Source organism: Schistocerca cancellata, chromosome 2, assembly GCF_023864275.1.
Source record: "Schistocerca cancellata isolate TAMUIC-IGC-003103 chromosome 2, iqSchCanc2.1, whole genome shotgun sequence".
NCBI classification, from domain to species: Eukaryota; Metazoa; Arthropoda; class Insecta; order Orthoptera; family Acrididae; genus Schistocerca; species Schistocerca cancellata.
This window is the reverse complement of record NC_064627.1, coordinates 993220895-993244470: the sequence shown is the minus strand read 5'-3', so window position 1 is coordinate 993244470 and position 23576 is coordinate 993220895. Positions and strand designations below refer to the sequence as shown.

The 23576-nt window shown below is 38.4% G+C and overlaps 1 protein-coding gene across 4 annotated transcripts in view; it reads right to left on the bottom strand.

The window, feature by feature from the left end:
- Positions 1-23576, bottom strand: part of LOC126162969 (protein tramtrack, alpha isoform-like) — a 167311-nt gene that overhangs the window by 31286 nt on the left and 112449 nt on the right. For 3 of the 4 annotated variants that reach the window (XM_049919814.1, XM_049919815.1, XM_049919816.1), the window contains exon 5: positions 16100-18743. The exons of the other annotated variant lie outside the window; for it this stretch is intronic. In XM_049919814.1, coding sequence (XP_049775771.1) covers positions 18166-18743 — 578 coding nt within the window. In that variant the 3' untranslated portion in view covers positions 16100-18165. Of the gene's footprint in view, positions 1-16099; positions 18744-23576 lie in introns of those variants that run through there. 4 annotated transcript variants of the gene reach the window in all.

Sequence of the window (23576 nt, the reverse complement as noted above, 5' to 3'; positions counted from 1 at the left end):
ACCTCAAGAATGGATTTCTGCAAAATATTTCACCTTAACTGTTAGATTTCCACGAGAGAAAATGTAACCAGTATGACAAGGCACCACCTCCTATCAATGTGGAAGCTTGTGACCATCTCAGGTCAACAATTCCTCAGTGCTGGATTAGAGGAGATTACCAGTGGATAGAGCTATAAACTTAGTTGGCAAGATTTTAGCAACTTGTGATATTATTAGCAAATGCTGGGGATATTATAAAAGTTGTGGCAGAATCTAGTATGCTAATGTTAGCAACATTTTGAATAGATTTTATGAAAAATACCTTTGCTGTTATGATCATGGGAGTATTTTATGCGGGGTCAAAATGACACACTTTGGCCGTTTTAGGAATGTCAGAAATTCTGCCATTCTAGTGTTAATGTCCAATCAGCAACAAGGTCATGAGAGATGGAGTGCACTTTCAGATGTGCAATGCACAATAATGACTTTTGTTTTCTCTCGGCTGAGGTACACTGGCCATAAGCAGTAATTTGACAGCAATTTAAACATTGCTACTTTATACGGAATAATCTTCAAATAATTAACACACTTTGAAATATTAAATACTTTAAAATTAAATTCCAATGCTAGGTTAAAAACACAGAATTCCCTGAGATTTTACAAAATTTGTGGAATTCCCTGAGAATTGTGTACGAAATAAATCTGCTACAATTTAGCTGCTGCAATGAACTACAATTCGTCAAAAATTAATGCTTTTGTTTAATATGGTTTAAGTGCTTAAAATTTGCATGTGTGCACTTCGAACTTTGCTTTACTTGGCACTATGTTCTCATGTCATGGCTCTGTCTGCTTTATTAATTGATTGCATGCTAGGCAGGAAAAGTTCTATAAAATGCCATTAGAAGTGTTTCTTTGTGCAGCAAAAATGATTAGCTTTAACATTTTAAAAGAATACTTGCAGTGCACCTTAGCAGCTGAAATTTTGACATTGAATTTTGTTCGGTGTATTCTTCCTCTATGAATAATTTCAGGGTAGGTTTCGATATGTTGGATCTGACCACTCCCAACTGGGGTCATGTATACCCCAAGTAAGTCACACTGGGTATATTGGCAATATTTTAACAAACGAACATAAAAACATACATTACAGTTGTTCAACATAATAGTAATTGTTCTATTTTCATAAATATTACTTTCAAGAAACAAAATGAAACTTACTCTGAAGTCATATCAAGCCCAGTGGTACTCATTACTAAAACCATGAATAAATTTTAATGTGTTGTAAATATGAAAATGAACGAAACATCACTGGATACAATTAACTCTGAGGGTGAAAGTCCGACTGACCAATAGTGACGTGAGAGGTCCTACACTCAATGTGCTGAAGGCCGGAATAGCAGGGTTCCATTCATTTTGTCTAAGTCTTTGTTTACGGAATGAGAGGCATAGAGCTGCCACAATGTGGGGCAGGGGCTGGGTGAGCCTGCTGCAGCTCGCCTGCTACTAGTTTCCACTGCCTCATCGGACTCGACACTCCACTCTAACTGATTACATTTGATTGTTCATTACTCTGGTAGTTTTAATCTTACTTTTTCATTGAAGTAAAAAAAAAAGTTCAAATGTGTGTGAAATCCTATGGGACTCAACTGCTAAGGAAACAGTCTGATTATAGCAGAAAAACTAACAAATTATGTGATCATTTCCTACTTCTACAATATTTCTAAGCAAGATAGCACAAAAATGCAAAGATCAAAATGTTATGGAGATGAAATAATGAATGCATCAAATGTGTACAAATGAGACAAATGTTTGCATTGCAGGCCATTGTTTACCACACTTCGCTGATATACCTCCTGTTATGAGATCGCAGAATATTTGTTGAAATGAATGAAGTACGAAGTTGAATATCAGTGAGAGTTAGAAGTCCAAATGGCGGTGCATGATCAACCTGGGGATTTTGATGAGGGGTTGAGTCTGATAAACTTGCAGTCCTGGAAGAAAGGATATTGTGGAGACATGGCTTAGCCACAACCGGTGGCCTTTCTGGTAGAAGTACTTCGATTACAAGTGATGAATTTAAAGATTGAGCTGCTGCTATAAATTCATTCTGGAAGAAATACTTCGATTACAAATGATGAATTTAAAGTTTGAGCTGCTGCTATAAATTGTTGTATCATCAGCAAGTAAGGAGAGTTGAGCACCAGGCTGTTGTGGAATGCCACTGGTGTAGATTGAATACAAGATTCATCACATGACGGAGCCCTGCAGAACCCAGCTTCAATTGGTCTTGGCTGACTTAGTTTTTTGCATGGTGAAGAACAACCAAGAATTTGAGATGCCAAGGGCAACCAATCTCTACTAACTTGTAAATGAGCCCACAACGCCGAAACTTGTTGAAAACTTTTTCAACATCTTAAAACACAACTTCTGTGCCGTGTTTAATGTGTGGCAGAGCATGCGTATTCAGTGAGTCTTAAAGCCTGATGGATGTTCTGTTGTTTGACGATAATGTTTCTTGTTACAAGGAAGGTACAAAGTAAATGAGGAATATTTTTTCCAAAATTTTTCCTAAACAGTTTAGTAACGAAATTGCTGATAATTTTATGGGAAAAGATGATCTTTACTTGGATCTGGGAGAGATGACTTTTGCAAGTTTCCATGAATTGGGAAAGTAAAATTGTTTGAGACAAGCAGAGTTATAGTGTCTGGTCCTGGTTCCTTTTTGTTACCAAGGGAACTGATGTGCATGCACACTACAACGGAAATAATTAGAGGAATAAAGTAGTAATGTTTGCTCATACACTTCTTCTGACAGCTCTACTGACCATTTTTTCATCATCATCAGTTTCCTGGTCATTCGTATTGGGTGTGGTGACTTGACATTCAAGTGAATCTGCCATTGCCTTGGTTTTATCATAAGGGTTGTAGATAAAACAATTTGACATATGGAGATGTGTCTTGGTTGACTGGAGTTTGTTTTCTGTATCTCGTGATCCTTCAGAATTTTTCCTGTTTCCGTTCATCTTCATGTATTGTTTTAGCCTACAATTGACTCTGTGGTTGGAGTAAATGACAAATATGTGGACTTAGTCGACCCAAGCATTATCTGTTTTCAGGGTCACAAAAGGTTTGCCATTGATGTCTGATTCACTTCTTTTGAGAGATGAGATCTTGTATATGTTGTGGCAGAAGATGACTAGCAGATGGTGGACAATAACAGATGTTGCTTTGTTGCTACTCTCAATTACGATATCAGTGATAGTTTGAATGACTTGCTCTATGCTGCCTCACACTGTGAGTTCAGATTGTGGAGGAGTTTTCTTGATACAAAATGTATTGAAAATCCCCCAATTTGTGTGGGAGGTGCGAATAACTCCGTCCAATTGGCGATGCATTTAATTTTCATGAAGGGGAACAGGGTTATGATGTGAATAGAGATCACATATTACTGTTACACTTCAGGTTGCCATGGAATGTTTTTAGAGATGAAAAAGTCGAGAACATCAGGCCCCAGTAGCTGACTGTGAGGAAAATATGTTGTGGTGTTTGGCACTATAACTGTAGTGTTTCTAAATTTTTGATGAAGGAGTGATGGATTTTGCCATTCCTTTTGGTGGTCCTGTTAGTTAATTGTTCAAGGTTGCTCCTAAGTGGAAGATTTACTGCAAATGGGTTGTTTGTCATCCATTGATGCATGTTTATACTGCTGCTGTTTAGGTTCTTTTAAGGTTGGGTAAGGTTATTTCATGACATTCCTCCGTCTGAACGATCAATACAATCACATCTGTGCACAACATACTTTCTAATTTTGAAACAGTGGTCAGGATGGAGATTAGCATTAGCGATGCTGTTAGTGTCAACGAAGTCCTCAAGCTGAAGATGTTTGGGTGTAACGCCGTTGGGATTCCAGTTCATGACACTGAAGAAACTGAAAGCTACATTGCAGATGATTCTTCGTTGAGTGAAGGTGTCTGTAGTATGTCAAGAGTTGCTCAGCTGTGGTTTCAATGGTGCCAATGAGTTTTGTTACAGGTCGGAAGGTAGTGCTTGCTTTTGTAATCTGTCCTGAGCCGGTGTTTTTTTTTTTTTTTTTTTTTTTTTTTTCACCTTGACTTTCTGCTTGTTGTAGTCACCGAGTACTTCTAGGCAAAGTGGAAATTTTCTGTAGTTAGTAGTATGACTGCCTTTACAGTTTGAACAGACTGGCACTACATTTGGAGCCTTTGTGCATTCCACTGTTTTGTGGGATTGCACATACGTTACCCATCTTCGTAGTTGGTTGCACTTTTTGACACTATGAAAGAATTGTTTGCAGTTGTGACATTGTTCACATATTTTGAAAATAAGGGAGATATCCAATCTTAAGATGCAAAAGAAGCGCCAGGAAGGAATTATCCAAATGAAACCGAAATTTGTAAATTTTACGTAAATGTACAGACAAATAAATGACTCCAATATAAGAGAAATTGGATGCCTTATTCAATAGTAAGAGTTTCACAAATTGAGCAAGTCAACAACATGTTGGTTCCACTTTGGCCCTTGTGCAAGCAGTTATTCAGTTTGGCATTGAGTCATCAGAGTTGTTGGATGTTCTTCAGAGGGATATCATGCCAAATTCTGCCCAACTGGTATGTTAGCTTGTCAAATCCAGAGATAGTTGGACAGCCATGCCCACAACATTCCAAACTTTCTCAGCTGGAGACAGACCCGGTGACCTTGCTGGCCAAGGTAGGGTTTGGCAAGCACGAAGACAAGCAGTAAAAAACTCTCACTGTGTGCATGTGGGCATTATCTTGCTGAAATGTAAGCTCAGAATGGCTTTTCATGGAGGGCAACAAAACAGCGTAGAATATTGTATACATACGACTTTGCAGTAATGGTGCATTATCACAATTCTTCAGTTAGGTCCCTAAATCGTTCTTTTCCTTAGGAAAGGTAGTCTAGTTCACATTGGTTTTTCATAATAAAGGCCAACATCACAATATTTTACTACCAGGAGATCAACTTAAAAAGTTTTGTTGTCCATTCATTCTTTTTGAATCCTATTATGAGACCAGAACCACACCATTCCCAATGTACACTTCCCATTTAAAGTGTTAAGATACTTCTTTTTCCTTTCCTCACTCTCTTGTGAGAAACTACTACACTGTTACATGCTCAGAATGTGAGATTCAAAGTATTTCTCAGCCCATTTTACAAATGGTGGTCATGAGTATATAAATTAAGTGTTTGCACTAAAAAACTACCCCTCCCCCCTTTCTCTCTCTCTCTCTCTCTCTCTCTCTCTCTCTCTCTCTCTTGTGTGTGTGTGTGTGTGTGTGTGTGTGTGTGTGTGTGTGTGTGTGTGTGTGTGTGTGTGTGTGTGTGTGTGTGCTGTACACGCTTTGTGTGTACTGCGCGTGTGGACATCAAAGTAATCGGAAATGTACACAGCTAAATTACGTACAATGGGGAAAGGTTTCTTGAGAATTCATACCTTCCAATGGGATGTTCCAAATTACTCTAAGTATCGCAGGCTGCGGTGGCCGTGCGGTTCTAGGCGCTGCAGTCCGGAACCGCGGAACTGCTACGGTCGCAGGTTCAAATCCTGCCTCGGGCATGGATGTGTGTTAGTTAGGTTTAAGTAGTTCTAAAGTTCTACGGGACTGATGACCTAAGATGTTAAGTCCCATAGTGCTCAGAGCCATTTGAACCATCTTAAGTATCCAGAATGAATATCTCATTATGCAGCAAAATGTGCGCAGTTTTGAAGCACCCAGCATATGAAGACAGTGTGCTGGACTGGGACTCCTACCCAGAATCTTGCATGTAACACAGAGGTATTGGTCAGCAGAGGCTGTGAATCATGCCTGGGCTGAATCATCACCTGGCTAACAAGATTCCTGGTTCAAGTCCCTGACCAGCACACAGTTTTATTCACAATACCTTTGAGCAGATGACACTAACGTACTGCAATGCTGACATATTATGGTTGTATTTATGAATGGAGGTTCTTTGCCTACTTCAGTTGTCTTTTTAAAAACAATGGCTTAACATTAACAGTACAAAGGTGTAGCTCTCAAGAGATGCTCCTTTCCTCCTCTCTCTCTCTCTCTCTCTCTCTCTCTCTCGTGTGTGTGTGTGTGTGTGTGTGTGTGTGTGTGTGTGTGTGTGTGTGTGTGCTGTACACGCTTTGTGTGTACTGCGCGTGTGGACATCAAAGTAATCGGAAATGTACACAGCTAAATTACGTACAATGGGGAAAGGTTTCTTGAGAATTCATACCTTCCAATGGGATGTTCCAAATTACTCTAAGTATCGCAGGCTGCGGTGGCCGTGCGGTTCTAGGCGCTGCAGTCCGGAACCGCGGAACTGCTACGGTCGCAGGTTCAAATCCTGCCTCGGGCATGGATGTGTGTTAGTTAGGTTTAAGTAGTTCTAAAGTTCTACGGGACTGATGACCTAAGATGTTAAGTCCCATAGTGCTCAGAGCCATTTGAACCATCTTAAGTATCCAGAATGAATATCTCATTATGCAGCAAAATGTGCGCAGTTTTGAAGCACCCAGCATATGAAGACAGTGTGCTGGACTGGGACTCCTACCCAGAATCTTGCATGTAACACAGAGGTATTGGTCAGCAGAGGCTGTGAATCATGCCTGGGCTGAATCATCACCTGGCTAACAAGATTCCTGGTTCAAGTCCCTGACCAGCACACAGTTTTATTCACAATACCTTTGAGCAGATGACACTAACGTACTGCAATGCTGACATATTATGGTTGTATTTATGAATGGAGGTTCTTTGCCTACTTCAGTTGTCTTTTTAAAAACAATGGCTTAACATTAACAGTACAAAGGTGTAGCTCTCAAGAGATGCTCCTTTCCTCCTTCACTGTTCCTTACACATTTGTAACATTTCTGAAGGAACACATTGCATATAGGAAACTTAACTAATAAAAGAAGGAATGGATGAATGCAAACACCCTGTCTATGTCATCACTGATTGAAATGACCATCAAAATATGGTGGCTGGCATTGAAAAGCAACTGTGTTTTACAAAGAGTACTCTTCAGCATTGGCCACTTACTTAGCTAGCATTTATCATGAACCTCTCACTCAGTGCAAAGTCCTGAGAAAAAGGAAACAAAAAAAAGGGGGGGGGGTCTGTGATCCCTGTATACAACAGGGATAAAAGAGTGGTCTTGCTGTACAATTATTAAACATACTGTAAGTTTGAATATAACAAATATCCTTCAGACAGGAAAGCTTCTTTTCACAAAACGGCAAGATTTAGAAAACACTGCTCATGCAAAACTCAGCTTGCTTTTTTCTTATACAATACCCCTTGAACTATTGATGAAGGGCTACAGGCAGATTCCATATTTCTACATTTTCAAAAAGCATTTAACATAATGTCCCACTGAAGACTTAACGAATGTCCAAGCATACAGAATGAGTTTTCAAATATATTGAATACCTTTTTATGAAGAGGGCCTCATTAGAGCCAAGAGTATCACCAGCGTAGCCCCACAGAAGTGTGATAAAATTAGCATTAGGGAACGATTGACAAGAACAGGGGAAAGGAATACAACAGAGGAAGAATGGGTAGCTTTGATAGATGAAATAGTGAAGGCAGCAGAGAATCTAGTAGGTAAAAAGACAAGGGCTAGTAGAAATTGTTGGGTAACACAAGAGATACTGAATTTAATAGATGAAAGGAGAAAACATAGAAATGCTGTAAATGAAGCAGGTGAAAGGAAATATGAACGTTTAAAAAGTGAGAATGGCAGGAAGTGCCAAATCGTTAAGCACGAATGCCTAGAGGATCAATGTAAGGATTGAGAAGCATATGCCATCAGAGGAGGATAGATATAGCTTACAGAAAAATTAAAGAAGTCTTTGGGGGAAGAGAAGCAGCTGTATGAATATTAAGAGCTCAGATGGAAAATCAGTCCTAAGCGAAGAAGGGAAAACTGAAAGGTGGAAGGAGTACACTCCTGGAAATGGAAAAAAGAACACATTGACACCGGTGTGTCAGACCCACCATACTTGCTCCGGACACTGCGAGAGGGCTGTACAAGCAATGATCACACGCACGGCACAGCGGACACACCAGGAACCGCGGTGTTGGCCGTCGAATGGCGCTAGCTGCGCAGCATTTGTGCACCGCCGCCGTCAGTGTCAGCCAGTTTGCCGTGGCATACGGAGCTCCATCGCAGTCTTTAACACTGGTAGCATGCCACGACAGTGTGGACGTGAACTGTATGTGCAGTTGACGGACTTTGAGCGAGGGCATATAGTGGGCATGCGGGAGGCCTGGTGGACATACCGCCGAATTGCTCAACACGTGGGGCGTGAGGTCTCCACAGTACATCGATGTTGTCGCCAGTGGTCGGCGGAAGGTGCACGTGCCCGTCGACCTGGGACCGGACCGCAGCGACGCACGGATGCACGCCAAGACCGTAGGATCCTACGCAGTGCCGTAGGGGACCGCACCGCCACTTCCCAGCAAATTAGGGACGCTGTTGCTCCTGGGGTAGCGGCGAGGACCATTCGCAACCGTCTCCATGAAGCTGGGCTACGGTCCCGCACACCGTTAGGCCGTCTTCCGCTCACGCCCCAACATCGTGCAGCCCGCCTCCAGTGGTGTCGCGACAGGCATGAATGGAGGGACGAATGGAGACGTGTCGTCTTCAGCGATGAGAGTCGCTTCTGCCTTGGTGCCAATGATGGTCGTATGCGTGTTTGGCGCCGTGCAGGTGAGCGCCACAATCAGGACTGCATACGACCGAGGCACACAGGGCCAACACCCGGCATCATGGTGTGGGGAGCGATCTCCTACACTGGCCGACACCACTGGTGATCGTCGAGGGGACACTGAATAGCGCACGGTACATCCAAACCGTCATCGAACCCATCGTTCTACCATTCATAGACCGGCAAGGGAACTTGCTGTTCCAACAGGACAATGCACGTCCCCATGTATCCCGTGCCACCCAACGTGCTCTAGAAGGTGTAAGTCAACTACCCTGGCCAGCAAGATCTCCGGATCTGTCCCCCATTGAGCATGTTTGGGACTGGATGAAGCGTCGTCTCACGCGGTCTGCACGTCCAGCACGAACGCTGGTCCAACTGAGGCGCCAGGTGGAAATGGCATGGCAAGCCGTTCCACAGGACTACATCCAGCATCTCTACGATCGTCTCCATGGGAGAATAGCAGCCTGCATTGCTGCAAAAGGTGGATATACACTGTACTAGTGCCGACATTGTGCATGCTCTGTTGCCTGTGTCTATGTGCCTGTGGTTCTGTCAGTGTGATCATGTGATGTATCTGACCCCAGGAATGTGTCAATAAAGTTTCCCCTTCCTGGGACAATGAATTCACGGTGTTCTTATTTCAATTTCCAGGAGTGTATATAGAGGGTCTATACAAGGGAGATGTACTTGAGAGCAGTATTGTAGAAAAGGAAAAGGATGCAGAAGGAGATGATACTGTGACAAGAATCTGACAGAGCACTTAATAGACACCTACGTCGAAACACGGCCCTGGGAGTAGTCAACAGTCCCTTAGAGCTAATGATAGCAATGGGAGACCCAGCATCAATAAAGCTCTTCCAACTGGTGAGCATGTATGAAACAGGCAAAATACCCTCGGATTTCAAGAATAATAAAATAATTCCAAAGAAAGCAGCTGCTGACAGGCATGAACATTACCGCACTATTAGTTTAATATGTCATCGTTGCAAAGTACTAACAGGAATTCTTTACAAAAGAATGGAAAAGCTGGTAGAAGCTGACCTCAAGGAAGATCAGTTTGGATTCGAGAGAACTGTAGGAACACACGAGATAATACTGACCCTACAACTTTCCATAGAAGACAGATTAAGAAAAGGCAAACCTACATTTAGAGCACTTGTAGGCTCAGAGAAAGCTTTTGACAGTGTTGATCAGAATACTCTCTTTGAAATTCTGAGGGTAGTGGGGTAAAGTAAGGGAGCAAAAGGCTATTTACAACTTGTACAGAAACCAGACTGTAGTAATAAAGTGTTGGGGGGCATCAAAGAGCAGTAGTAAGGAAAACGAATAAAAAGTCTGGAGTAGGAATTATTTAAGTCCAGGGAGAAGAAATAAAACCTCTGAGGTTTGTCGATGACACTGTATTTCTTTCAGCGACAGCAAAGGACTTTGAAGAGCAGCTGAACAGAATGGATAAGGTCTTGAAAGGAGGATATAAGAAAAACATCAACAAAAGCAAAACAAGGATAATGGAACATAGTTGAATTAAGTCAAGTAATGCTGAAGGAATTAGATCAGGAAATGAGACACTAAAAGAAGTGGATGAGTTTTGATATTTGGGCAGCAAAATAACTGATGATGGCCAAAGTAGAGAGGATATAAAATGTATACTGGCAATAGCAAGAACTGAAATTTGTTAACATCAAGCATAGTTTTAAGCGCTAGGAAGTCTTTTCTGAAAGTATTTGTATGGATTGTAGCCAGGTATGGAAGTGAAACATGGATGATAAACAATTTAAACAATAGAACTGAAGCATTTGAAATGTGTTGCTGCAGAAGAATGTGGAAGATTACGTGAGTAGATCAAGTAATTAACGAGGAAGTACTGAATAAAATTGGGGAGCCATGAAATTTGTAGCAAAACCTGACTAGAAGAAGGGGTTAGTTGACAGGACACTACACGGGAGTCAAGGGACCACCAATTTAGTACTGGAGAGAAGAGTGTGGGGTAAAAATCATAGCAGGAGACCAAGAGATGAATACAGTACGCTGTTTAAGAAGGATGTAGGTTGCACTAGTTACTTGGAGATGAAGGGGCCTGCACAGGATAGAGTAGCATGGAGAATTGTCTTCGGGCTGGAGACCATAACAGCAACAAACTATGCTAAGGAAACAGCATTCAATAAAACCAGTCAAATTAATAATACACAGTGAAGATCTCTTAACATACTGACAATTACAGCTGTGTGTGTCTTTAAATTACACACAATAACTACAGTCTATTAAATTATCAATGATGTAGTAGCTATTAAAGTTGTTTGACTGTATTAGTCTGCTCGAAGAGTTTTCAGAAGTGTAATTCACTTGCTGCTGTCCCGTATGTTATGAAGAGGGCAATGAAAGTACTTTTCGTTCAAATACAGGGTGTTTCAAAATGAATATAGGGGTTTTAAGGCTTTGTAGCACATATTGCATTACCTTACTATTATAAATAACACACCAAATGAAAGAGAAACACAAACAGTTTCTCTTACAATTATTCAATGTGAACACTGATCACACATCGGGTTGATAGGTGACACGAGTTATGCCAGTGAGGCGCGTGCACCATCTTGCTCCCAAATAAAGGTATGTTGTTCAGCTTCTTCCCATACAGGGATGGGCCATATCTGTAGCACATCAAGATAAACATCAGTTACAGTTGATTCACTGAAAAAGAAAGGCGCATATACTTTCCGCGGGGATATTTCTTGGAGCTAAGAGTGAAAAACTTGCATTTGTTCAACATGTTTTTCAGTCACTCTTTGTCATTCCAAACCCTCTCCATTGCACCCAGGTATACACACAAAACTGTTTGAGTTGCTCTTTCATTTGGTGTATTATTTACAACTGTAAGTTGAACATATTAAATGCTACAACGCCTTAAAACCAGAATGTTCATTTTGAAATGCCTTGTACTGTATTTGTAGATCTCACTCTACTATTCAGACTGTGGCACAATATTAATGATAAACAGAAGAGACAATCGTAGGGAGTAGAAAAGAGAGGGAGGGAGAATTAGAGAGTATTATACTTAATGATTTTGTATATTTGTTCCCAGTGAGAAGTCTGAATCGATTATCTCCCAGTTGTATTTCCATTCAGTTTACAGACACAGAAATATTACTTGTTAATATCTCAGGAGACTGACTGAGTGATACTTGATGTTCACTTCATTTAGGAATCAATCATTCCACTATGGCCAGGAATTCTGGGCGATGATCTACATATGCATACATGACAAACAGAAGGTCACAGTAACTTTGGATGATCACTGGAGGACTGCACTATGTGATCAAAAGTATCTGGACACCCCCAAAAACATACGTTTTTCATATTAGGTGCATTGTGCTGCTACCTACTGCCTCCATATCAGCGACCTCAGTAGTCATCAGACATCGTGAGGGAGCAGAATGGGGCACTCTGCGGAACTCATGGACTTCGAAAATGGTCAGGTGATTGGGTGTCATACATCTGTACACGAGATTTCCACACTCCTAAACATCCCTAGGTCCACTGTTTCCTATGCGATAGTGAAGTGGAAATGTGAAGGGACACGTACAGCACAAAATCGAACAGGCTGACCTTGTCTGTTGACTGACAGAGATGGCCAACAGTTGAAGAGTGTCATAACGTGTAATAGGCAGACATCTATCCAGACCATCACACAGGAATTCCAGAGTGCATCAGGATCCACTGCAAGAACTATTACAGTTAGGTGGGAGGTGAGAAAACTTTGATTTCATGGTCAAGTGGCCGGTCATATGCCACACAACATGCTGGAAAATGCCAAACGATGCCTCGCTTGGTGTAAGGAACGTAAACATTAGACAATTGGACAGTGGAAAAATGGTGTGTTTGCTCCCCACTGTTTAAGTGCAAATCGTGGATGGCGACAGCATCTTTCAACACGATTTAGCACCCGTTCATAATGCACAGCCTGTGGTGGAGTGGTTACACAACAATGACATCCCTGTAATGGAGAGGCCTGCACAGAGTCCTGACTTGAATCCTATACAACACCTTTGGGATGTTTTGGAACACCGACTTCATGCCAGGCTTCACCGACCGACATCGATACCTCTTCTCAGTGCAGTACTCCATCAAGAATGACTGACTGAACATATGCCTGCAAGAGTGAAATCTGTCATCAAGGCTGACATCATACTGAATTCTAGCATTACCGATTTTCAACTAGGTGCCAGGATACTTTTCATCACATAATGTCTGTGTTTCCTCTCTTCAACATTATGCCTATGCCCCCTGTCAGATAACACAATGTTCCCTGTCATTACAATGTAAGACACAGTTAAGCCTGATGAACTAACAGGTAAGATGTTAACAAACATTCAATTATTAAAAACTACCATTAATCATCTCCCTCTTATTCGCAAACATGAAGTCCTTAATCCCACCTTAGTATGAAACATATTTTACGCAAGAGAAAAAGCACAAGTAAAATAAACAAGAGAATAACATCAGGTGCAGGTTGCTGCTCTGCATCTTAATAAAATAAAGTGATTATGCACATCTGCACATCACCACAGTACACAGTAACACGTGAAAGGAGGACTGAATACGCATATGCATAAAACTACCTAAAATTAAAATGTTGCACCCCCTACACACACACACACACACACACACACACACACACACGAGAGCAAGCAAGGGTGTAAGGATATGAGAGCAAGCAAGAGTGTAAGGACTAGTGCTCATGATGTGATTAAACACCACCATTATACTTTCCCACTAGTAACAAATGAATAAAAACATTTATTCAACTTTATTGGTCAACAAACAGATGAAGTTCTTGCCTATATGAACATATTATTCTCTACATATGTGACCTATTTCTGAAGATTCTCTGCTACATTTTCAATGGCCACTGATGATAAAAGTAATAATAAAACTTGGTAAAATTCATAAATTCTTTATTTTCAACCAAATGAAAGTCCAACAGGTACATATTTGGCACAGTTATTATTTGAAATCAACAATAACAATCAAAACAGGAACATTCCGTATGATATAAGGATAATACACCCAAAATGACAAATTACAATATGTGTGTTTTAAATTATAATTTTATACTTTTAAAGTGTTTAAAAGTAATCTATCACCACTCACTAAAATTTACAAAAACAAAGAAAAATGTCTAAAAAAATCACTGATTTCCAATATGTGGCACATGAAATACAGTGACCGTATCTAACTTAAACATAGTTTCAGTTACAGCTTTTAAATGACACTTTAATGTTCATTATAATTAAGGCACTTTGAGAATTTCTATAACCTTGTAGAGAGCAAAATATCAGTTTAAAAATAAGTGCCAACAACAAAAAAGTTGCTAACTATGTTTTACATTCACCTAACTCTTACAATAAAGCTGTCATTAATTTACCCATGAAAAGAGGGTAATACGACTAACAATCACAATTCACAGCCCTAAGTTTTACAAACATGTCACAGATATCAGTGACCACTAGAAATTTATATGGCTTCTGTTCAAAGAGTACTGCACTGCAAATGTGGTGCAGACTCTTTTAACCTGCTCATAACAATTCTTTATCACACACATGAATGTAGAAATATAACATTATACAGTGCTTTCAATAATGGAACAGGTCATTGTGCATCTCACATTTCTGCCTAATTAATATTGGCAGAATCATATTCTATTAGCAATAAATAAATAAATAAATAAATAAAAATTTAACAAATACAACCAAAAATGTAACCACCTAACTAAAGATAAAATTCCAACATCTTCCTAATAATAATGAATATAGCTATCACAGACAAAAGATATGTATTAAGCGACACGAATAAATGTTTAAATTGCCCCAAATCAAACATGTGAAACAAAGTAAACAATACATAAAAGCAATCACAACCTAAACAAATACAGTAATGAATTATATTCAAGAATGACAAAAAATTACAACTCATTGAGTCTGTCACAGATTGAAAACTTAAAAAATAAACAATGTTTGGATTGGCATAGCATTTGCAGTCAGCTTTCAATCAATAGTTAAGTACACAAATAATGTGGTGCCATAGTGTTTGTTAATATATAACCTTTGGTTCTAATATCACAACCTAACATTTTTCACAATTTAAAAAATAAAAAAAATTGCAAATAATATTTCCTTGACATTATGCAGCTACTGGGTTTCTTTTTGTTGTTCTGGTCATGGCGTGCCAAGAATATGCAGAGAAGTAACATATTTCATTTTTTATAAACCGAAATGTCATGGTTAGAGTAAATTACATGTCTCAAGGGAGACAAATATGGTATTTGAATCTTTGGACTGCAATTATTTATATTTTTTGAAGTTATGGGCTTCTAACGCACTTTCAATAGCAAAGCAAAATAAAAAGAGAGATGATAATGGAAAGCCTTGGGGGGAATATAAAACATGGAAGGACTAAATAACATTTCAATTTATAGCTAAATAGGAAAGTTTGACAGTTACACAACTGACTGTCAAAAATTGTTATTATTTTTAACTAGTCCAAATTACTACCCATTCAAGTAGAAGAATACTGAACATTTTGAAGAAAAGAAGAGAATGTACAGGGTACCATTGAAATGATGTTCATTGATAATTTCTACCAATGAAAAGTTACAGCAAAACAAATTATTGGGAATGTGTGTAACCTGTCCATAGCTAACCATATGAGATCAAAATGATCTTCAAAATTTTTATTACTTTTCATTATTGCCATATCCATGTCCACAACGAAGGATAAAACTGAAGCTAATTTTCAGATATGCACCCGATACCTGACAGTGTATCTGGAATTATGTATGAGCTACAGGCTTTCACTATGATGGATCAGGTAAAAACAACTGATCCATCTCATAAGAAGTGTCATCAGCTCACATCTTATGCAGTGCTACTTTTTTTTTTTATTTGGGCTTAACTCAAATAAAATCTTGACTAGATACCAAGTTATAAAATGTAAATGACATGGTACACCACGAGGAAATACTCTTAATACAATATTAGCAGACTGCAACACTGGAAACCAAAATAAACATAACAAACAAAAATGAGGCAATTAATCCCTCACCTATGATTGGATGATGTGTGGTGCATACACATGAAATACAGGTGTTATGAACCACACGTTGAGAAACATAGTAAGATGGAACAGCTCCACTTGCTATATTACCATTTCTAATGTGGCTATTACTTTTTGCTTTTCTGACCTATTTCCATGCTTAATACATTTATTATACTAACTGAAAATTCTGGTAGAATGCAAATAATTTGTAGTGAATGTAACAACTCACCAAACAGTGGGGGTGTTGAATTGTTACCAAATGCATAAATAAGGCAGAAAATGAAAACACACACACACACAAAACCAGCTGTCACAAAATGTAATCATACGGGGGGGAGCATACTCTAGCTTGAAAAATTTGAAAGTTAGCAAAGTTTTCAGTCTCTTTTACATGCCTGTTGATGACTCGACACCTCTACTATTAAGTGAGTTGTTACCCTCAATATACATACTATGCATATATGAAATCTCCAAAACTCTTACTCAATTTGCAATCTTCTAAAATTTACATTTACAGGCGTCTTGTCTGCCCTAAAAACAGTGTAATTACAAAGTTATAACCATTCAAAATTATTGTCATTGTAAGAATTTTAGGTGGTCTGAATCTTAAAATATAATCTTTTCAAAAATTCAGTGATATTGCCTTATAGTCCAGATATTCTGTTTCCAAAAGTGTATACTTTTACTAAAATAACATGTAGCTGTAGTTTATGAAATATTTTTATCACAAATTTTAAATTCCCAGAGAGTTTTTTGTGGGCTTCGCTAACTGCTGGAGATGAAAAGTGCACACACAAAATTCCACCACATAAAATAGAAGTATCATCACTGTACAAAGTAACACAGAATACAAACGTATACAATCAGTATCAAGTAAACTATGTCCTACTGCAACTTGTTCATTTAATTTAAACTTCACCCAGTTATGTGCTGTTGCATGGCGTATACTATGAATTTAAAAGCTGATTATCATGTCTGGAAAGAGAAAATGAAGCCTACCTCAATGCTGTTTTGTAGAGTTACTCAAAGCAACTAGTAATCATGAAATAGACTTTGGAAGAAGAAGAAGAAGAAGAATTATGAGCTTGACAGCTCAGTAATTTACATTTTGTTTGTTTGGGATGAGGAATAAGGCGCTGAAATTATGTAAGCTGCAAATTATTTAAAAAAATGACTATGAATAAAGACAGATTGAAATGTAGTCCAAAATATGGGCAAGAACAGGAGCAGAAGAAGAATTGTGTGACTGGAATGCTATCACATGACTAATATGGAAGTTACTAACATTCAAGAAATCTGGTCACTATGCCAGGTGGTGGACAACCAACAGGAAGCTATAAATTCAGGCATCATGCCACAATGGGAATTATGACAAGTAAAGTAGTTATCTTACTGAAGTTAGTAATTGTTGTCAATATGAGAGACAAGAAAGTGAAGAATAGTATGATGTGTAGTAGGGATTGTGTAACATATTGGGAAAATCTTATTTGAACAGGTAATGACTACTGAGGATAGTTGTGATAGTTTCTGCAACAAGTGATTCAAAGCAATCTCATTGGAGACTGGTATCAGCTGTGATGTTAACAATTTGAAGGTAGAAATAATAATAATAATGATAATCAGGACACTAGAACAGACAGCAGTGATATTAGTGTCTAAATTCAACATTGGACATGATTGGTAACTAATTGAATGCCAGATTTTCCAAATTTTTCTCCTTCTTTGAAACCTTTTTCCATATATAACACACATACTCTACATGCATGAAATCTCTAAAAGTCGTATTCCAGCTTGTAATATTTTTAAATTTTGTTGTTCTGTGTAAAATTTACAAAAGAAAGTATATTTATGATTTAATGACCTGTTGAAACCGAAGACATCTGAGACGGATATAGTTTACTGCGTGTATCTGACAGGTCAATAGATTTCCATCAATCGGCTATAGGTGAATGGTTGCCATTTCTCATTTCTGCTTTTTGTTTCCATCCTGGAATTTATGCTACCGCAATAAACATTACAATGATATTCTAATGATATGGCTGCTCCCATACAATAATTCAGAAAATGAACCCCCCTTTCTCTCTCGCTGAGAGAGTACGTTTTGAGAACTTTGCTAAGCCTTACAAAATTAACAGCTCACAAGGACTCGTCAGCAAAACATCCCCTCTTTCATTGCTTTACTATGCACAGAAATTGTTACACAGGATACAGTGAACTGCTTCCAACAAAATACTAGAGCAAAGATAATTCAACTAGAAACATATTACAGAACGTTATAAGTGGGCAAGAACATAGATTACTACCAAATGTACAACACAACCTTCACCATTGAGCTAAGGAGCGAGAAGTTACAGCCTTCATGAAAGCCTATGTACACCTTTAAGATGTGTCATCATGTTATCTCTGCGAGTGAATTCTTTACTGCATAGTGGACATACAAAATACTGCTTTGTTTGTTTATGTGTAGTCAGATAGTGTCTACAAAAGTTGCTGATGTGTGTATATGTTTTATTACAAATTTTGCAACGGTACACATTTTCTGCTTCCCGTATACAATATTGCCGTGTTGAGCCCATTCCCGAATTATCCCCATCCTCTTCCAAGGAGTCTTGTACATTTCGTCTAACATTACCTGAAAACTCAATGTTATCTGTTCCTGAAACATCATAGCTATCAAATGCAAAAATAGGTACTGAATGAAATTTAGAGTAGGGGTGGTATTTACTACCAGCTCCTAACACTTCATCTGTATTTTCATCTCTAAGTAACATTCCATTCTCATAGTTAGGGTTTCTACTGTTAATTTCTGAATTATTTTCTTCATAGTGAGCAGTTTCAGCTGTACTCGATGATGGAGACAATGTGATCAAGTCATTTTCATCATCAGGAAGGGATGATTCATATTCCTGTCTGTCAGCATCGTTCTCCATTTTAACTGAAAAATAATTCGGATGAATATACTTGTCATCAATTAATAAACAGCTAAGATAGAGTAAAACCTCTGCTTAATGAATTTATGTGATGCCATAATTAATGCAGCAAGTATGTAGCACGCATGTAACTATACTTTTTCTTATAGCACACAAGACTCACAGGCTGGAGCAAGGTCCTATAAAAATCAAAAAACACAACACAGCAGAAGTTTTACTCTATGCATTACTTTTAACACAAAAACTCAAATACTGCAGCACTGTCCCCCCTACAAGCACAAAGCATATTAGTCTAAACATTCAAGAACAAACCACACGACAATCACGAAGGACAACTATTTATCCCTTGGTTCAATATATGTTGCTGTGATGGAATGGTTACAAAAACTTCAGTTATGTGGATTTAGTAAATTGAAAAACAAATTTACTATCATTACCAGTATAATTTGTGCATCATATTTCAGCAAACGGTAAATTATGTGGTTAGTAGCAATTTACTCTTTCTAATTGTTTGTATATTATGAAGAAATGCTAAGTTGAAAGGGGGTGGAAGAATGGCATAAGTTTATCCCCATAACTGGAAATGTAGGTTGGCATGATGTGTTTCACTGTCATTCTGATGAATGAAATGTATAATCAATATGTTTTGTTCCATTATAGTGTATTCTTCGTGCAAAAAAATATTTGATAAGTACACAATTTCAAAGAGAATGTACGTTTATGCATCAAATCTGAGGTGTGTTTTTTTTATTTTAACTAAAACATACAAATTACAACAGTGAAAAGTTAAAAATCTGATAGTTAAACTCATTACCTTACCCTATAATTGGTGTGTGTAACACATCTACAAAATGCATCATTATATATGCAATACATTAAGTAGGTGAGGACAGTGCTAGCAATTATATTGAGCACTTAACAAGTTTGTAAAGGTTCAGACACTTACCTTTAGAAATGATTTTTCATTCTCTCTTTTTAGATAAGAACTTCCAACTAGTCAAGTACAAATTATCTTCTTGGTGTCTTGAGCTTCTCTTTCTTTTCTTTGTGGAAATATGAGTCTGTGATAGCAAATGTGGAAACATTTCTATTGCATTAAGCACTCTTCAACCTACTTTAACTAATAGACATCATGTATAAATGGTCTTGAAACTGAATTGTCAATTCTGAAAGAGCTATTTACGTAAAGCTATGCTTCCAACAATCAGCCATCAACTACCAGTTGCTTGCCAACTCCTGAACAGTTAAGATGTTAATGCAATGAATTATAGGTCTGGGCTTTATGGTACTGTATCAGATGAGAATGAGACGTGCTCCATTCAGTCAACAAGTCAAAACACAGTGAGATTAAAATCAAGTAACATTCCAGAGACAAATTGGCAAAATTTCTTCCTACACAGCAAAATTGTCCAGTTGCGCTTTGGTTTGGTGTAGTCTTGTATGAAATCAATCATTACTTAAAATACTCTATACATTACCATCACATAAAAATTAAAATTAGAAGTGTCAGTGCCAGAAGAGTATATGCATAGTTAATTCAGTTTTAAAAACCAAAATGTGTTTATAATTGAAAATAATCTTGGAGTAAGTTTGAGAAACGCGTTACAACTAATTTGTTTAGTAAAATATTGCACAAAAAATAATTACCATAAAATATTTATCTTTACCATTTTTGGAAAATTATTGTAACACTACTTCTTACACTACTACAACACAATATATATGGAAAAATGAGTATCCGATACACTTTTACACTGTTTTAACTAAATACGGGTAACGTCTGAGTGGATAAGAGAAGTACTATCCACAACCCCAAGTGTGTTACCTGGATTCCCAAGTTCATCATCCGCATATGGAGATATTAAAATATTTTAAACTTGTTCAGTATGTTGGAGGTTCTAATGGATGGTTTGCACCTGGTTTCAATTTTAATTTACTTAAGTCCGACCTCAACATTTTCATTCCATAGACTAAGAACGTAGATGCTCATTATGACCGTACATTATTGGTATGCTTCTTAAGTAGCAATTTTCTGTCATAATTACTGAACCGGATTTACTGAAAATTTTTGCGGAATACTTCATCAATATTAGGAAGTCTTATGAAGTTATGTTACAAGTAACTTTTACAGTATAGCTCCACGTTTACATTCCCAGAATTAAAATTTTCCCACCATTTACAATGTTTTTTTTATTGCTTCTGTTAAATTTCCTACATTAAAAGCTGTAATTTGTATCCACTTTTGTGTCAACATATATATAATTATATTGCAGTTTACACTTTATGATGCAAAGTTCGTGATAAAAAAAACTGTTGTAATTTATATGACATGGCATTGGCTGGGTGCTCTACTCAGCATATCTGAATCGGTGAAAGCTGGAACACTTCATGACAGTAGGTTTTTTTCCTCTTGCTGAGGTCAAGATCTACTCGGCTTGGAAGCTGATGAGATTAACTATTTCAACAGACCCAGAATGAGATTTTCACTCTGCAGCAGAGTGTGCGCTGATATGAAACTTCCTGGCAGATTAAAACTGTGTACCAGACCGAGACTCGAACTTGGGACCTTTGCCTTTCGCGGGCAAGTGCTCTACCAACTGAGCCACCTAAGCATGACTCATGACCCGTCCTCACAGCTTCCATTCTGCCAGTACCTCGTCTCCTACCTTCCAAACCTCACAGAAGCTCTTCTGCGAACCTTTTATTTCAATAGAAGTCTGAAGAAGACGAGACTTTACACAAACATTCAATTGTTTCTTGTCATTACTAATCTTAACTTTCAACACTGTATGCCATGCAACACTTGGTGTGCGGACATAATTGTAACCATATTACTTCAGTGTTAACTTCACTCTCGCACTACGATCACTTGCAGATGACATCCAGTTTTCACTATTTGTAATTCATAATACAGTTTTGTTTAGTTAGTGAACACATTGAACATAGTCTCACCTGCCAGCTCAGGTTCACTATGTTGTCTGCACTGACAAAGTTATCACTACCAACTGAGGTGAGTTGATTTCAATCGACAAGGTGACTCCCGCCAACCACTGTGCTAAGAGTTACTTAAGTGTACCATGTAGCGTTGTTTGGAGCCTTGCATAAGTGGACTATGTGTTGTGTTTTGTTAGCTGCTTCTTTCAAGTAGAAGTTTAGTGTTTTCTGTCTCAGTTTTACCATGGAAAACGTTATAAGAAGAGATGAGAAAACTTTTTCCATGGAAGAGAGAGTAAAATTTTTTGGGAGAGTTGAAATCCACCATGGAACACGTGCTGAATTAGCTGAGGGTTTAGAAAGACCTGTACCTATACTGAAAACCATCATCAAAAACAAAAACAAAGACTACTATGGAAAGAGCAAAATGGGTGGATTGATAGGTTCAAGGAGCGGTATAATACGGTGTGCAAAACTTTCGTGGCAAAGCAAACTGTGTGAAAATAAAAACTGTTAGTGAATGACAGAGTAATAGATAACAAAAACTCATGAAGCATTATAAACCAAGGACATTTTCCACATGGACGACTGATCTCTTTTCCAGCATCATTCCAAACAAAACACCACAAAAATTGTCACGGAAGGAAAAGGAAACACTGTAAATATAGCTTTACAATATTTCCAACCATAAATGCTGATGATTTCTGAAAAAATCAAACTATTCATGACTGGCAAATAAAATTATATCTGTATAGAGCTTTAAAAATATAAAAATGTTGTCCACAAATTGAACTGCAGTGGTAATAATGAAGTGATCCAAGAAGTAACAGCATAGCCTTGATGCAAGAACGGGAACGTATGAAAGGAAAATACTCCTGTTGCGCTGCACTCCCCCCTCCCCCCCCCCCCCCCCCAAAAAAAAAGAAAGAAAGAAAGAAAGAAAGAATGATGTGACTTACCAAACGAAAGCTCTGGCAGGTCAATAGACACACAAACATACACACAAAATATACACAGACACAAGCAGACATTTTTTCATGTCTGCTTGTGTCTGTGTATGTGCGGTTGGTATGGGTGTGTGTGCGAGTGTATACCTGTCCTTTTTTCCCCCTGAGGTAAGTCTTTCCACTCCCAGGATTGGAATGACTCCTTACCCTCTCCCTTAAAACCCACATCATTTCGTCTTTCCCTCTTCCCTGATGAAGCAACCGTTGGTTGCGAAAGGTTGAATAATTTTGTGTGTATGTTTGTGTGTCTATCGACCTGCCAGCGTTTTCGTTTGGTAAGTCACATCATCTTTGTTTTTAGATATATTTTTCCCACGTGGATTGTTTCTCTCTCTCTCTCATATATATATATATATATATATATATATATATATATATATATATATATATATATATATATATATATATATATATATATAAAAAAACAAAGATGATGTGACTTACCAAATGAAAGTGATGGCAGGTCGACAGACACACAAACGAACACAAACATACACACAAAATTCAAGCTTTCGCAACAAACTGTTGCCTCATCAGGAAAGAGGGAAGGAAGGAGAGGGAAAGACGAAAGGATGTGGGTTTTAAGGGAGAGGGTAAGGAGTCATTCCAGTCCCGGGAGTGGAAAGACTTACCTTAGGGGGAAAAAAGGACGGGTATACACTCGCACACACACACACACACATATCCATCCACACATATACAGACACAAGCAGACATATTTAAAGACTTTAAGAGCATTTTTAAAGACTTTAAATATGTCTGCTTGTGTCTGTATATGTGTGTGTGTGTGAGTGTGTGTGTGCGCGCGCGCGAGCGCGCGAGTGTATACCCGTCCTTTTTTTCCCCCTAAGGTAAGTCTTTCCGCTCCCGGGACTGGAATGACTCCTTACCCTCTCC